The sequence below is a fragment of the Balaenoptera physalus genome, assembly GCF_965194825.1.
Source record: "Balaenoptera physalus genome assembly, chromosome: 8".
NCBI classification, from domain to species: Eukaryota; Metazoa; Chordata; class Mammalia; order Artiodactyla; family Balaenopteridae; genus Balaenoptera; species Balaenoptera physalus.
In genome coordinates this window covers 87,199,532-87,217,467 of record NC_138887.1, presented here as the reverse complement: position 1 = coordinate 87,217,467, position 17,936 = coordinate 87,199,532, and the positions used below count along the sequence as shown (strand labels likewise).

General features: G+C 40.3%; 1 protein-coding gene across 3 annotated transcripts in view; it reads left to right on the top strand.

Moving 5' to 3' along the window:
- Positions 1–470: 470 nt before the first annotated feature.
- Positions 471–17,936, top strand: part of TMEM168 (transmembrane protein 168) — a 61,097-nt gene continuing 43,631 nt past the window's right edge. The window contains exons 1-3 of one of the 3 annotated variants that reach the window (XM_082472328.1): positions 471–4,934; positions 6,197–6,314; positions 9,462–10,715. In XM_082472328.1, coding sequence (XP_082328454.1) covers positions 9,588–10,715 — 1,128 coding nt within the window. In that variant the 5' untranslated portion in view covers positions 471–4,934; positions 6,197–6,314; positions 9,462–9,587. The remainder of the gene's footprint in view (positions 4,935–6,196; positions 6,315–9,461; positions 10,716–17,936) is intronic. The other 2 variants (XM_082472327.1, XM_082472329.1) reach the window with 2 other exon arrangements.

Sequence of the window (17,936 nt, the reverse complement as noted above, 5' to 3'; positions counted from 1 at the left end):
CCAAAGATCGAAGTTTAAGTCCCTGCTATGGGACAGTGTAGTTTCTCTGGAGCTTGGTTATTTTATCTAAAAAATGGTGATGAAAATATTTATATCACCATGTTTTTGTAAAGATTAGATTACATGATAGAGGTGAAATAAGTCTGTAATCTCAAAGTATTACATAGAAATAACAAGGAATCAGGCCAAGAAAATCGTTTATGGAGAACCTGAGTTGGTTTAGCTCTAGAACAGGATTGAAGGATTGAAAGAAGCAGGAGGAAAATAAGAGAGAACTTAGAAATAATGTAGGAGTCATCTGTGAACCCTTGCCACAGAGGATTGAAATGGACGATAGGATCGTCCATTTCTCCTGCCATGGGTGCTGTCTCCTCCTCCTTTCCTTGATTTTTTTAAAAATCATGATTCTATTTTCAACAGGTGTTCTTAGTCTGAAGTAACTCCTCTGGTGAAATTCCTGGCCTGGAGCACACAGACCTTGCCTGCAGAGAAGCAAGTGTTGAAGAATGGATGGTCCAGCTATTAGGATCATTACACTGCCATCAATAACTGCAGCTTGAAATCTGTCACTGAAATGGTTTCCAGGCGGCTGTTTTATATCCAGGTGTTTGGCTATTGATGGGCCAGATCTCCAAGAACTGACCTTGATACTTCTAATTTCAAGATAAACGGCACCAGGCAAGGGGGCGTATGGGTAGATCATACACCAGAGGCCTCAGGTGCCAGATTAAGGAGTTTGGACTTTATTCTCGAATTCGTATAAATCATTGGTTTTAATCCAAGACTGACACAGAGTGGTACCCTGGGTATATCAGTCAGGGGGACTGTAGAGTAGGTTAGGCTGAGGTGAGGCTGACATCAAGATGACCAGCATAGAAGTTACTGAAGTAATTCAGGGTCAGGACCTCAACTAGGGTAGTGGCAATGGAAGTTGATAGGAAATGATAAATGCAAAAAATATGGTGGATGAAAATAAGCAACACTTGACCTTCACAATTGTCAGGTCCTTTTAGTAAATGCTGACAGCCTTCAACAACTAAAGACTGATGAAAGATACCCATCTCCTCCCTTGGTACTAGGTAGTGTCCTACAGTGAAAGCAAGTCTCGGACATAATAGTACTACACGAATATTCATCAACAGCAGGCACACACGAAAAAACAGTACACAAAAAATATTTTGTGACAAAGTATGAAACAGAGGTCTAGACTCTAGGGAGCCACTCTGATGAGTGTCAGTCTGCTAGACTCAGCAGACATACCACATTTATGCAAGGACAGAAGTGCCTGTACAATATTCTAACCAGCCACATATCCTGACCACCAGTTATTTCCACAATGAAAAATTCTAATCTTTTATGCTAATTAATATACCTCTAGTGCAGATTTACATAGTGATATTGGAAGCACTTGTGCATCCAACTTTGTAGTGAAGGTTCCTGATTAGGCTTTCAAATGCTAATTACCTACCCTGGAGCGTGCAGATTGAAGTTAACTCTCAAACACATACACTGAAGTATTCTAAAGTATATTGACAGAAATAACAAGCATCAAAAATGGTTGCAAGGTCACAAGCAAAGGATCATGTTTGAAGAAGATGAAAAGCTCTGTTTTAATGAGGGGTCTTAGTCCTAAGGAACAGAAAATAGCTGTGGCCGATTTATACAGGAAAGAAATTTATTAGAGGATATTGGGTAGCTCAGAGAATTGCTGGAGCGCGAGGCTTGAACTTGCATGGCCAGAGACTACAATCAATAATAAAAGACCACAGAACTGATGAGAGAAAGCTCTGGAGTTGCCGTCACCATGCACAGGCACCTTGAATCAATGACACTGCTAATACTGGATGTCACGACCAGAACCACTCTCACTACTGCGCCAGGAGCTTACCTTGCTGCATTCCTGCAGTTATCCAGGGAGCAAAGCTTTCTGTGCTTTCTTTTTTGAGTCAATAGCTTCCAGCTGGTGCTCATGATTGGTTGAATAAGTACTTGGCATTTCAGTTTCAGCTACTAGACTCGTAAGGTTGGGGGGTGTGAGTGAAAAATGTTGGCTGCCATGTCAGTAAACGAAGAATGTTGCAGCCATCAAATTACAGGTCCCTCCCCACCCCCCGAAGGTGAGCACTGAGGAGACTCAGGATGGGAAAACACAGGATACTGGCCCAAGGTAGCTGATGTACATATCAAAGAAATGATTTCAGTAAGCCCAGACGATTGCATCTTCCCATACATAGGAAAGTGTTAAATTCATTAACTTGAGATGTCTGGTTTTCTGTAATTAACACTAATCTTTTGAAATTCCGATTACTTGGTCTTTGTTGCGAAAACTCCTATATATTGAGGCTCCTCCCTTACCTCTTTGGAGCAGTCTCTCAGAGCAATCTGAGACTGTGTCCTGGGCTTAAGTCCTCTGTTTTGTCTGCCAAATAAAACATAATTCTCAACTTTTAGGTTGTGCATTTTTTTCAGTCAACAGGGGAGAATTCCCCACACACGGAAACAGGGTTCAGGTGGTAGGAATCCATTAAAGGCAAGTTGAATTAGAAGTGAGGACAATATATTCACGTAGAAACATCTAGCAGGTAGTTGGAAATGTGACACTGTATTCCCCAGAGAGACAGAGTTACAGACTTGGGAGCTGGGTACTGATTGAATTTAGAGTTAGACAGGAGTCTGGAGAGAATCAAACACAAAATTTTCATTTACAAATGAGGCATCTGAGTCTGAGGGTGCTTCATCACTTATAGACGTGCTGTCCACTCCAACCCTTCACCATCCATGAAATGAAAATGAAGAAATTCATACTCTGTTAGGGGAAATAGGACAAGAATATAGAAGACACTAATAGAAAATAAGTGGGAGGAGAGGACCTACTCTGTTCTATTATTTCATTTAACAAATATTTAAGTACCAACTATATATCAGGCACCATGTAGGCCTATTTAATGGTGAGCAAAACTGGACATGTCCCTGCATTTGAGGAAATGGAAGCAGGCTAGGGTGCAGAGTTGGGGGAGTGTGGTGGTGAAATCGTGCAACTCAGATTGGGACTTGAACCTATGGTCTTTTAATTGAGATCACACACCTGGTCTCAGGACTTAAAGAAGCTCAGGTTCTTGATGTCTCCTTGCAGAAAGAATTCAGTGAGAGACAAAGTGATAGGTAAGAAGTGGATTTATTTAGAGAGAAACACTCTCCACAGACATAGTGTGTGCCATCTCAGAAGGCGAGAGGCTCCAAAATATGCGGTGGTTAGTTTTTAGGGGCTGGGTAATTTCAAAGGCTAATTAGTGGGAGAATTATTCCAGTTATTTTGGGGAAGGGGTGGAGATTTCCAGGAATTGGGCCATGGCCCACTTTTTGACCTTTTATGGTTGACCTTAGAACTGTCATGGCACCTGTGGGTGTGTCATTTAGCCCGCTAATGTATTACAATGAGCATATAATGAGGCTCAAGGTCCACTGGAAGTCAAATCTTCCCCCATCTTGGACCTAGTTGGTTCTAACCAGTTTTTGTCATGTCCTATGGCTATGTCATTCTTTTAAAGGTTGTGCCCTGCCCCCTTCCGTACTGTTTCAGTTGGAGGTCAAAGCTGCTGTATAGTCTGTTGTTGCGCTTTATCCCAAAGGGGATAAACCATGTAAAGGTTTTAAGGTAATTTTTACATACATCATCTCATTTAATCCCTACAGCAACCCTGTAAGGTAGGTATTATTAGCATTCTACTTACATATGAAGGAACTGGGGTTCATAGAGGCTGACCTCGCTAAGTGCTATGAACAGTAGAAAATGATGGTAGGGACAGAAGGCTGGCAGGCAGGAAGGGCTTCTTGGAGAGGGAGGGGGAATTCATACTTTTTGAGGGCCTACCTTATGATGCCAGAAAAAAAAAAAATGTTTTACTGAATATTCACAACATGGAAGCAAGGTTTCCTTCCTTTGCAAGGAAGGTTTTGTTACCATTTCTTAGATGGAGAAACCTAGGTGGCACATAGGAAGGGGAGAAACCAGAATTCAAACCCCAAAATCATCAGCTCCACAGCTGTTGTGAAACACTGCCGAGTAATATCCCCTTATGTTTATCCAGTGCGTTCAGATACAAAGAAGAATTAGCCCTGGAATGTGAAGGACCCTCAGGATGCGGGGCCGGTGAACGTGTAAGGGACCGGGGGAGAGGGGTAATGGAATGGGTCAGGACTGGGGGAGCTTAGCGTTGTCGGCGGAGTAAAGACCCAGGCGGTTTACGAAAGGGAGTCTTAATTAGAAAAGGAGGCGAGAAGGGCTTTGAAGGCGAGCCTAAGGAGCTTGAGCTTTTAGCTGGTCAGTGGACACAAAGCTATATATTATGCGATAGGTATTAAGGAGCAGCAACGCCTCCTGCAGTATTTACTGTTCTTGTATGGCCGGCCGGCCCGGCCGCTTTGCCCCAGTCTCGGTCAAGCCCGAGGTGGCGGCCTAGAGGCTTAATGGTCACGGTCGGCCTGATCCTTCGTGGTCTTCCAGCTCCCTGTTCGCCGCCCATTCCAGGTTCAGGAAGGCGGCAGCTTGTGCCCCAGGTGCGGCCGTTTGCGCTCGCGCAGCGCCGATCACACCTGGGTCCGCGGCGGCTCGGAGGGTTTGGGCGGGGAGGCGGGCAGGGCCTGGGCCGGCTCTCAGGGAGGAAGCGCGTCGTGCGGCTTGACCCCGGCGGCGTTCCGTACCGTCGCGGATCCGGCGGCGGGAATATGGCGGCCGTGGCCGCGCCAGTAACGGAGAAAGTTTCCGACGAGACTGGCCTGTGCTAGAGCGTGCGGCCTCTGGCCCTCGACTCCCCTGGCGTCCCGCCTCCCCGCTCCGAGTCACAGGCTCAGCCGCAAGGGCCCTCCCTTTACCGTGCTGGCCCCAGCGCCGACTCCGAGGGTTGGGAGAGCGTTGGTGGCAGCGGCCGAGTCAGGTAGGTGGGCCAGGGGGTCACTGGCGAGGCGGTGAGACGTGGGCACAGCCACCGCCCAGGGCTCAGAGTGGTGCGGGCCCCAAGCTCCGCCCAGCCGGCCTCCCGGGGCGGGGGTAGGGATACCTGCCCGGAGAGAAGTTGATGGTGTGGGGTGAAGGATGGAAGGCGGGGCGCCTCTCCGTATCCCCCAGCAGTTCCCCACTCAGCTGGGTGCCCGGTTATGGTCGACAACAGCGAGGCTTCTTCTTGGGCCTCCCACATGTTGCTAGGAGGAGGCAGAATGGAAGAAGAATTGTTATTGCTGCCCTATTGCTGAGGGATTTAGTATTCGAGGTGCCATTCTCCTTGTATGAGATGGGTCCAAAGAGTTATTATCATGAATTCACAGAACCGAAGCACTGGAATTCCCCGACCCTGGGTGCTCAGGATGTTCTTTCAGCTTTTGACACTTCCCCTAGATGGGACGGAAATAGCGTCTGAGTCAAAAGACGTTGCACGTGATATAGTGTGTCTTGGATTCCCTAGAGGTAGGACATGAAAAAGAACTTGTTGATTTGGAGGAATTTGGATGAATTAAGTGAAGGTTGGCATAAAGCCGAGAGAGAAGCAAACCAATTAGACAACTTGTTTACTCTTTGTATATTAATACGTGTCCTATAACTGATTGGCATTGTTGTTAGATATAGTTATTTCTGCATCAGTCTTTATTTCTTCAACAAGTATGTGTTGAATACCTACTTGGTGCCGAACTTTCTGCTAAACAGAAAGTACTTTCTGCGAAACAGTATTGTCTTCAATACTGGTGTACAGTATTGAAGGCAAACTTTCAGAGACCTTGTGATCTAATGGGGAATGCAGAATTTAAACAGTTGATGATCAGTATTTTGATGTTACAGAGGAAGCACGTGGATCATATAAATGAGTCAAGGTGATTGCCCTAAGAAAATCATTTAAGCTGAGGCGTAAAGAGTAAAGAATAGGAGTGAGCCAGGTGTGAGGACTGGGATGGGGCCAAGAGGAGGGAAAGGAGTGCACCTGCAGAGGGAATAGCATTAGTACGGTTCTGAACTGAAAGGTCCATATGGCTAGAATACAAGTTCAAGAGGAAGAATAGTAAGAGATGAGGCAGGAGAGTTATGCACATCCAGTGAAGAGAGTGTTATAAGGCATTTAAAGGAGTTTAGACTTTGTTGCTTAGAGTGATGGGAAGCTGCTGGGGGCCTTTACGTAACAGAATGATGTGACAAATTTTGGCTTTAAAGAAGATGCTTCTTGGAGAAGGGCAAGAGTGGATGCAATGAGACATTCAACCATGAGATGATGGTGGCCAGAATTGGGATTGTAACCTTGAGGATGAAAAGAAGTAGAAACATCTAAGAGGTGTGCAGGAGAAAGAGGGGAGAAGACTTGGTGACGATTACATACAGGTGGTGAAGGAGAATAGGGTTTAGAGTAGTATATAGGATTTTATAAAACAGACTCTGGCAGTTGTTAGTTAACTTTTCTAGTATTCAGATTGACTCTTCTGTGCTCTTTTTTTTTTTTGGCATATGTTAATTTTTTTTCTAAAATTAATTAATTAATTTATTTTTGGCTGTGCTGGGTCTTCGTTTCTGTGCGAGGGCTTTCTCTAGTTGCAGCATGCGGGGGCCACTCTTCATCGCGTTGCCCGGGCCTCTCACTATTGTGGCCTCTCTTGTTGCGGAGCACAGGCTCCAGATGCACAGGCTCAGTAGTTGTGGCTCACGGGCCGAGTTGCTCCACGGCATGTGGGATCTTCCCAGGCAAAGGCTCGAACCCGTGTCCCCTGCATTAGCAGGCAGATTCTCAACCACTGCGCCACCAGGGAAGCCCCCTGTGCTCCTTTTTTATCTGCCTCTCAAGTAATTTCCCACTGAATCATTAGTGATGGCAGACCCACTGAAAGGATTGCAGTGCTTTGTTGTTTTACTCTGATTCAGGCTGTTTGTCTTTTGAAGAAGGTCGGAATGGGGAAAGACTTGTAAATTAGCTATTTAAAGATAATATTATGTCATGTTGGTTTTGGCCTATAACAGGGTGGCTGCATATATTCCATGCTATGAATGTGCTGTACTTTATTATTTACGTGTTTTCCTTTACCTTTTTCTAAGCTTTTATCTCAGTGCAGAACCGAGCTAGTGCTTTTATTTTTGTCAGGTAGGTTAATATATATGTGTTTAATTGTATAGTGAGAGAAGAGCCTAGGCTTGGGATGGAACATCCAAAGGATAGATTCAGAATGAAGACCCTGCAAGGAGACAGAGAGGAGAGATCAATGAGTTAGGAAGAAAATCTGGAGACTGGTCTTTGGAAGCTAAAGGAAGGGCAGGTTTCAGAAGGTGAAAGGAGTCAAAAATGTCAAAGGTTGTTTGAAGAATGTGCAAGATAATGAGTGAAAAGTACCTATGGGATTTAGGAATTTGCATGTTATATTAGAACTTGGCAGATCAGTTTGTTGTTGTGTGGTGGAAACCACGGTTTAGTTGGTGTGAGAAGTAAAGCAGTCAAATATTGGCTGTCAAGAGGACCAAAGATTGAACTTGGAAGAAGAGATGAGGATTAGTGAGGATTGTTTTAGTTTTGTTTGTTGTTTCTGTTTCTGTATTTTTTTTTTTTTGGTATCATTTTTTAAAAAGAGCTTTGCAAATGGTTAAGTGCCAATGGATAAGAGAAGAGTTGGAGTTTAACGAGAGAGGAGAGAGTGTGAAGTTCTGGAAGAGGCAGAGGGGAAGAGATACGTGTGTGGCTAAAAGATGTAGCCTTAGATAGGGAAGGGACAGCCTTCTTTTCTTGAATCAGGAAATGTAGATAGAGGTGAGTTTGTGGTGTTGGAAACTCAAGTGAGCTCCCTTCTGATGACTTCATTGGAGGCAAAGGCATCTGGTGAGAATTTGGCAGGAAGTGGATGTCAGAGATTTGAGGATAGGGAAAAGAGGTTTGCATAATCACAGAGAATGAGAGTGTGTTGACCAGAGAAACACAGAAGTATGTCTCATGAGTTGAGTGGCAACCCTTTAGTCTGGTGTGTGATTTTTTTTTTCCTCCAACAGTGTTCCGTCATCTGAGCCCAGACTGTACCATCGACCTTTTGAGGACATATATTCCAACATATTTGTTGAATGATTATATAACACATAGAAGTAATGTTTAAAAAAATGCAATGCACTCTAGATACTATCAGTTTCTTAAGTAAAAAGATAAAACCTAAATATACCAAGGAAGATAATTTCTTTAGTGGTGTGTGGTTTCTTAAGAAATGATTGAATGAAAATGTAATTGAGGAAAAATAAGCATTCTTAGTTAATTAAATAAACTTAGCTGTAAAAAATATACATGTTGAACATGTAAATTAGTAATAATACTTGGAACATCCCAGAGACCCTAAAGCTGTCACCCGGTGACATTCTTTTCCAGCCAAATGGGTAATTAAGAGTTAATTCCAAGTTATCTCATATTTCTCTTGGGTCTTTCTTTTAGTGTCCTGCTATTAGAAAGTATAAATAAGCTTATCACAAACTTGTTACTTTTTGAGTTTTTATTGATTGAGTTCTCTATGGATATTCAGTGTGACCATGAGCCATTGCATGGATCATTTCTTCTGAAATAGCATACTAGCAAATCTGAAGAATTATGTAGTAGATAGTTAAATCATTTTTTGACTACATCATGTTTGAAGTGCAACTTGAAGGGGCACTTAAGATTGAAATAATTATCTGGGTCCTTTAACAAATAATTGTTGTGGTAACTTTTTAAAAGTAAAATTATAGTTTTTAAAATTTACCTTACAATAAATATTGGTTAGCATTCCAACTTTACAGTTTTGACTAGAAAGGTCCAGAATTGGTTTGCTACAAAGATTGTAGGTTTGATAATCAAAGTAATTTAGTAGAGGAAAAAGTACAGGGAGAATTTTGGATCAACTTTAGTGACTGAGTAACTTTAATACAGTTAAACTTCTAATAAGTTTATTAGTTAAACACAGTTAAACTAAGATTTCATCTCATTTTAGAGGTGACTGGTAAAAAGATGTAGATGATTTTAGGCAGGTAGTAATGGTTGCTATTATTGGATACTGATGTTTTTCAAGTTAGAGGTAATGATGAGGTCCCTTGTTTCATTTAAGAGTTGAGTAGCTTTCCATTGTGCCAGACGCATCTGCTACATCTAAGTTGAATATCTCATCTTTGCATGTTGTTGAAAAACCAGATATCGGAGTAAAAATGAATTAGGTGAATTCCTCACCATCTCTGGAAAACAGTTTCATTGATGGTGACTTAGTCATACAATCCTAGCATAGGATAAGTAGAAAAAAATCTCCATTTTTGTTTGGATAAACTGCAGAGGTTTTAAGCCAGAGACAATTACTAAGATACATGCAAGTCACATTTTAAGCTGGGTTTCAGAACAAACTTTATTTCTCACTTATTTGTTATTTTGTATAAGGAAGACACATGTGAAAGGCAAATTACATAAAATTAACAACGAAATATTTTTTCTTCTTTTTAGATCACTACAAACAAATTCTACCAGAGAAAATGCTGAAATAGGAGTTACAGAAACATTGGATTTGCTGGATGAAATACAAGCAGTTAATTTTTGTAACGTGGGGAGAAAGCCCAGATTGACAGATTAATGTGTAAATCACTGCGTTATTGCTTTAGTCATTGTCTCTATTTAGCAATGACAAGACTGGAAGAAGTAAACAGAGAAGTGAACATGCATTCTTCAGTGCGTTATCTTGGCTATTTAGCCAGAATTAATCTACTGGTTGCTATATGCTTAGGTCTTTATGTAAGATGGGAAAAAACAGCAAATTCCTTAATTTTGGTAATTTTTATTCTTGGTCTTTTTGTTCTTGGAATTGCCAGCATACTCTATTATTATTTTTCAATGGAAGCAGCAAGTTTAAGTCTATCCAATCTTTGGTTTGGATTCTTGCTTGGCCTCCTGTGTTTTCTTGATAATTCATCCTTTAAAAATGATGTGAAAGAAGAATCAACCAAATATTTGCTTCTGACTTCCATAGTATTAAGGATACTATGCTCTTTGGTGGAGAGAATTTCTGGTTATGTCCGTCATCGACCCACCTTACTAACCACAGTTGAATTTCTGGAACTTGTTGGATTTGCCATTGCCAGCACAACTATGTTGGTAGAAAAGTCTCTGAGTGTCATTTTACTTGTTTTAGCTTTGGCCATGCTGATTATTGACTTGAGAATGAAGTCTTTTCTAGCTATTCCAAACTTAGTTATTTTTGCAGTCTTGCTGTTTTTCTCCGCATTGGAAACTCCCCAAAATCCAGTTGCTTTTGCATGTTTTTTTATTTGCCTGATAACTGATCCTTTCCTTGACATTTATTTTAGTGGACTTTCAGTGACTGAAAGGTGGAAACCCTATTTGTACCGTGGAAGAATTTGCAGAAGACTTTCTGTTGTTTTCACTGGGATGATTGAGCTTACATTTTTCATTCTTTCAGCATTTAAACTTAGAGACACTCATCTCTGGTATTTTGTAATACCAGGCTTTTCCATTTTTGGAATATTCTGGATGATTTGCCATATTATTTTTCTTTTAACTCTTTGGGGATTCCATTCCAAATTAAATGACTGCCATAAAGTATATTTTACTCACAGGGTAGATAACAATAACCTAGATAGAATCATGGCATCCAAAGGGATGCGCCACTTTTGTTTAATTTCAGAGCAGTTAGTTTTTTTTAGTCTTCTTGCAACAGCAATTTTGGGAGCAGTTTCCTGGCAGGTAAGCTTACAGTTTGTTTATTATGTCAGTGCCTACGATATGTGATTAAATGCTTGCTTCAAGAGTTGAATTATTAGAATTGAAAGATCAAGTTCCTGATTTCAGAAGTAGATGGCAGGGCACTTACTTAATTTTGTTCCTGGAATTGAAGTACTGAATGAATATTGACAGGATAATTTCATTTGCTTTCTAGCAAGAGGAACCAAAATATTAGGAATACTCAGCATGTGACATGCCTCCTACCTTCTGATTGTTCATTAATGAAACACTCATGGATTAAAGATCCTTAGAATATTAACATTTGAAGGGTGCTTAGAGATTGTTCTTTAATTTTTTCACTTTACACATGAGGAAACTGAAAGCCAGAAAACATATCCAGAGTCACTGGTACTAGCCAGAACTAGGTTACCTAGCTTCTGTCTAGTCCATTGGTCTCCTCACTACATTTCTTTTTTTTTTTTTTTTTTTTTTTTTTTAATTAATTAATTAATTTATTTTTGGCTGTGTTGGATCTTCGTTTCTGTGCGAGGGCTTTCTCTAGTTGTGGCAAGCGGGGACCACTCTTCATCGCGGTGCGCGGGCCTCTCACTATCGCGGCCTCTCCCGTTGTGGAGCACAGGCTCCAGATGCGCAGGCTCAGTAGTTGTGGCTCACGGGCCCAGCCGCTCTGCGGCATGTGGGATCTTCCCAGACCAGGGCTCGAACCCGTGTCCCCTGCATTGGCAGGCGGATCCCTAACCACTGCGCCACCAGGGAAGCCCTACATTTCTTTTATATAGTCATTTCCCTAAGATTTTATGTAAAAGGTGATTAGTTATATAATAACATATTAGATTCTTAATTACAGATTAGAGCCTCTCCTAAGAGAGAAAAAACTAGTTTTACAATACATTTGCTGCCCACAATATGTTTTTTTTTTTTTTTTTAAAAAAAGGTCTTTTGTAGACAAAGACATTCAAACTATATGGCTAGAGTTTATATCTGTAGTTTATATCAGTCTTCCATTCTCTGAACATTTATTGACTGTACTGTATATCAGGTACTGTACTGGTGCTGAAGATCTCGAGATGAGTAAAAAATGTCTCTGTCATTAAAGAAGGCACAATCTCTAATGGGAGGCGGAAGAGGCAAGGCACATAAACCAATAATTATTATTACAGTGTGACAAATACTATAATTTGGGTACATCAGGTTGTGATGTAGGGCAAAAATGAAGGTGAATTTTGCTTGGTGCAGTTCTCTGCTTTGCACCAGTTGCAGCAGAGTGATTTGTCGATGTGAGTGTCTGAAGAGGAGATGTGGAGACTTGCCTGGGAATGGTACATTTTAGTCATTGTGGGCTAGGGCATGGAGCCTGTGTGGGAGTCAACAAGATGATTTAAAAAAAAAACATCATGGGTGTTGCCTGAGGATATCTTACTCTATTTGCCAGTGCTAGGGACTATCAGAACGATGATGGTGGATGAGAACTCTACCAAGAGTTCTACTTCCTCTTCCTCTCTTCTCTCCTTCCTGTTAGCTCCTTTCCCAGCCCGACTTTTTTTCATTTCCAAATCAGCCTCATTCATGCTTGACACCTTTCTGATCATCAAATCCTGAAGCCAAATATTTTGTAAGTCACCAAATTTTTGTTTTCTCATACAAGTGGTCTTAAACATGGTGTGTGTACTACTGGAGATACACAGAAGCTTTCCAATGAGTCTGTCAACTAAGATAATTTTAAGACAGTTTCCAGATTCTCACCTTCCAGTCAACTCTTAAAGTTTATCTACTTGAGAATGGCCCTTAATGTAGGTGTGGAGTGGTATCTTATTGTGATTTTAATTTGCGTGTCTCTAATGACTAATGATGTTGAGCATCTTTTAATGTGTGTATTAGTCATTCACTTACCTTTGCTGAAGTATCTATTCATATCTTTTTTTGATCTACATTGGGTTGTCTTCTTATGATTGAATTTTTTTTTAACATCTTTATTGGAGTATAATTGCTTTACAATGGTGTCTTAGGTTCTGCTGTATAACGAAGTGAATCAGCTATACATATAGCCCCATATCTCCTCCCTCTTGTGTCTCCCTCCCACCCTCCCTGTCCCACCCCTCTAGGTGGTCACAAAGCACCCAGCTGATCTCCCTGTGCAATGCAGCTGCTTCCCACTATCTATTTTACATTTGGTAGTGTATATATGTCAGTGCTACTCTCTCACTTCGCCTCAGCTTACCCTTCCACCTCCCTGTGTCCTCAAGTCCATTCTCTACGTCTGTGTCTTTATTCCTGTCCTGTCCCTACGTTCATCAGAACCTTTTTTTTTTTTCTTAGATTCCATATATATGTGTTAACATACAGTATTTGCTTTTCTCTTTCTGACTTACTTCACTCTGTGTGACAGACTCTAGGTCCATCCACCTCACTACAAATAACTCAATTTCATTTCTTTTTATGGCTGAGTAATATTCCATTGTATTTATGTGCCACATCTTCTTTATCCATTCATCTGTCAATGGACACTTAGGTTGCTTCCATGTCCTGGCTATTGTAAATAGAGTTGCAGTGAACATTGTGGTACATGACTCTTTCTGAATTATGCTTTTCTCAGGGTATATGCCCAGTAGTGGGTCGTATGGTAGTCCTATTTTTAGATTTTTAAGGAACCTCAATACTGTTCTCCATAGTGGCTGTATCAATTTACATTCCACCAACAGTGCAAGAGGGTTCCCATTTCTCCACACCCTCTCCAGCATTTGTTGTTTGTAGATTTTTTAATGATGGCCATTCTGACTGGTGTGAGGTGATACCTCATTGTAGTTTTGATTTGCATTTCTCTAATGATTAGTGATGTTGAGCATCCTTTCATGTGTTTGTTGGCAATCTGTATATCTTCTTTGGAGAAATATCTATTTAGATCTTGTGCCCATTTTTGGATTGGGTTGCTTGTTTTTTTGATATTGAGCTGCATGAGCTGCTTGTACATTTTGGAGGTTAATCCTTTGTCAGTTGCTTTGTTTGAAAATATTTTCTACCATTCTGAGGGTTGTCTTTGCGTCTTGTTTATGTTTTACTTTGCTGTGCAAAAGCTTTTAAGTTTCATTAGATCCCATTTGTTTTTGTTTTTATTTCCATTTGTCTAGGAGGTGGGTCAAAAAGGATCTTGCTGTGATTGATGTCACAGAGTGTTCTGCCTATGTTTTCCTCCAAGAGTTTTATAGTGTCTGGCCTTACATTTAGGTCTTTAATCCATTTTGAGTTTATTTTTGTGTATGGTGTCAGGGAGTGTTCTAATTTCATTGTTTTACATGTAGCTGTCCAGTTTTCCCCGCACCACTTATTGAAGAGGCTGTCTTTTCTTCATTGTATATTCTTGCCTCCTTTATCAAAGATAAGGTGACCATATGTGCGTGGGTTTATCTCTGGGCTTTCTATCTTGTTCCATTGATCTATATTTCTGTTTTTGTGCCAGTACCATACTGTCATGGTTACTTTGTAGCTTTGTAGTGTAGTCTGAAGTCAGGGAGCCTGATTCCTCCAGCTCCGTTTTTCTTTCTCAAGATTGCTTTGGCTATTCGGGGTCTTTTGTGTTTCCATACAAATTGTGAACGTTTTTGTTCTAGTTCTGTGAAAAATGCCATTGGTAGTTTGATAGGGATTGCATTGAATCTGTAGATTGCTTTGGGTAGTATAGTCATTTTCACAATGTTGATTCGTCCAATCCAAGAACATGGTCTATCTTTCTATCTGTTTGTATCATCTTTAATTTCTTTCATCAGTGTCTTATAATTTTCTGCATACAGGTCTTTTGTCTCCTTAGGTAGGTTTATTCCTAGGTATTTTGTTCTTTTTGTTGAATGGTAAATGGGAGTGTTTCCTTAATTTCTCTTTCAGATTTTTCATCATTAGTGTATAGGAATGCAAGAGATTTCTGTGCATTGATTTTGTATCCTGCTGCTTTACCAGATACATTGATTAGCTCTAGTAGTTTTCTGGTAGCATCTTTAGGATTCTCTGTGTATAGTATCATGTCATCTGCAAATAGTGACAGCTTTACTTCTTCTTTTCCGATTTGGATTCCTTTTATTTCTTTTTCTTCTCTGATTGCTGTGGCTAAAACTTGCAAAACAATGTTGAACAGTAGTGGTGAGAGTGGGCAACCTTGTCTTGTTCCTGATCTTAGTGGAGATGGTTTCAGTTTTTCACCATTGAGGAAGATGTTGGCTGTGGGTTCATCATATATGGCTTTTATTATGTTGAGGTAAGTTCCCTCTATGCCTACTTTCTGGAGAGTTTTTATCATAAATGGTGTTGAATTTTGTTGAAAGCTTTTTCTGCATCTATTGAGATTATCATATGGTTTTTATCCTTCAGTTTCTTAATATGGTGTATCACATTGATTGATTCACATATATTGAAGAATCCTTGCATTCCTGGGATAAACCCCACTTGATCATGGTGTTTGATCCTTTTTAATGTGCTGTTGGATTCTGTTTGCTAGTATTTTGTTGAGGATTTTTGCATCTATGTTCATCAGTGATATTGGCCTATAGTTTTCTTTTTCTGTGACATCTTTGTCTGGTTTTGGTATCAGGGTGATGGTGACCTCGTAGAATGAGCTGGGGAGTGTTCCTCCCTCTGATATATTTTGGAAGAGCTTGAGGAGGATAGGTGTTAGCTCTTCTCTAAATGTTTGATAGAATTCGCCTGTGAAGCCATCTGGTCCTGGGCTTTTGTTTGTTGGAAGATTTTTTTTTTTTAATTTTTTTAATGTATGTATTTATTTATTTATTTATGGCTGTGTTGGGTCTTCGTTTCTGTGCGAGGGCTTTCTCTAATTGCGGCAAGTGGGGGCCACTCTTCATCGCGGTGCGTGGGCCTCTCACTATCGCGGCCTCTCGTTGTGGAGCACAGGCTCCAGATGCGCAGGCTCAGTAATTGTGGCTCACGGGCCTAGTTGCTCCGCAACATGTGGGAATCTTCCCAGACCAGGGCTTGAACCCGTGTCCCCTGCATTGGCAGGCAGATTCTCAACCACTGCGCCACCAGGGAAGCCCTGTTGGAAGACTTTTAATCACAGCCTCAATTTCAGTGCTTGTGATTGGTCTGTTTATATTTTCTATTTCTTCCTGGTTCAGTCTCGGAAGGTTGTGCTTTTCTAAGAATTTGTCCATTTCTTCCAGGTTGTTCATTTTATTGGCATATAGTTGCTTGTAGTAATCTCTCATGATCCTGTGTATTTCTGCGGTGTCAGTTGTTAGTTCTCCTTTTTCATTTCTAATTCTGTTGATTTGAGTCTTTTCCCTTTTTTTCTTGATGAGTCTGGCTAATGGTTTATCAGTTTTGTTTATCTTCTCAAAGAACCAGCTTTTAGTTTTATTGATCTTTGTTTGCTATCCTTCATTTCTTTTTCATTTATTTCTCATCTGATATTTATGATTTCTTCCCTTCTGATAACTTTGGGTGTTTTTTTGTTCTTCTTTCTCTAATTGCTTTAGGTGTAAGGTTAGCTTGTTTATTTGAGATGTTTCTTGTTTCTTGAGGTAGGATTGTATTGCTATAAACTTCCCTCTTAGAACTGCTTTTGCTGCATCCTGTAGGTTTTGGGTTGTCGTGTCTACATTGTCATTTGTTTCTAGGTACTTTTGGATTTCCTCTTTGATTTCTTCAGTGATCTGTTGGTTATTTAGTAACGTATTGTTTAGCCTCCATGTGTTTGTATGTTTTAAAGATTTTTTCCTGTAATTGATATCTAGTCTCGTAGTGTTGTGGTCAGAAAATCTACTTGATATGATTTCAATTTTCTTAAATTTACCAAGGCGTGATTTGTGACCCAAGATATGATCTATCCTGGAGAATGTTCCACGAGCACTTGAGAAGAAAGTGTGTTCTGTTGTTTTTGAATGGAATGTCCTATACATATCATTTAAGTTCATCTTGTTTAATGTATCATTTAAAGCATGTGTTTCCTTATTTATTTTCATTTTGGATGATCTGTCTGTTGGTGAAAGTGGGATGTTAAAGTCCCCTATTATGATTGTGTTCCGGTCAATTTCCCCTTTTATGGCCGTTAGCATTTACCTTAGGTATTGAGGTGCTCCTATGTTGGGTGCATAAATATTTACAATTGTTATATCTTCTTGGATTGATCCCTTGATCATTATGTAGTGTCCTTCTTTGTCTCTTGTAGTAGTCTTTATTTTAAAGTCTGTTTTGTCTGATATGAGAATTGCTTCTCCAGCTTTCTTCTGATTTCCATTTGCATGGAGTATCTTTTTCCATCCCCTCACTTTCAGTCTGTATGTGTCCCTAGGTCTGAAGTGGGTCTCTTGTTGACAGCATAAATATGGGTCTTGTTTTTCTATCCATTTAGCCCGTCTATGTCTTTTGGTTGGAGCATTTAATCCATTTACATTTAAGGTAATTATCGATATGTACGTTCCTGTTACCATTTTCTTAATTGTTTTGGGTTTGTTATTGTAGGTGTTTTCCTTCTCTTGTGTTTCCTGCCTAGAGAAGTTCTTTAGCATTTGTTGTAAAGCTGGTTTGGTGGTGCTGGATTCTCTTAGCTTTTGCTTGTCTGTAAAGATTTTAATTTCTCCGTCAAATCTGAATGAGATCCTTGCTGGGTAGAGTAATCTTGGTTGTAAGTTTTTCCCTTTCATCACTTTAAATATGTCTTGCCACTCCCTTCTGGCTTGCAGAGTTTGTGCTGTAAAATCAGCTGTTAACCTTATGGGGATTCCCTTGTATGTTATTTGTTTTTTTTTCCCTTGCTGCTTTTAATATTTTTTCTTTGTATTTAATTTTTGATAGTTTGATTAACATGTGTCTTGGTGTGTTTCTCCTTGGATTTATCCCGTATGGGACTCTCTGCGCATCGTCGACTTATTTCCTTTCCCATATTAGGGAAATTTTCAACTATAATGTCTTCAAATATTTTCTCAGTCCCTTTTTTTTTCTCTTCTTCTGGGACCACTATAATGCGCATGTTGGTGCGTTTAATGTTGTCTCAGAAGTCTCTGTGACTATCCTCGATTCTTGTCATTCTTTTTTCTTTATTCTGCTCTGCGGTGGTTATTTCCACTATTTTATCTTCCAGGTCACTTATCCGTTCTTCTGCCTCAGTTATTCTGCTATTGATTCCTTGTAGAGAATTTTTAATTTCATTTATTGTGTTGTTCATTACTGTTTGTTTGCTCTTTAGTTCTTCTAGGTCCTTGTTAAACGTTTCTTGTA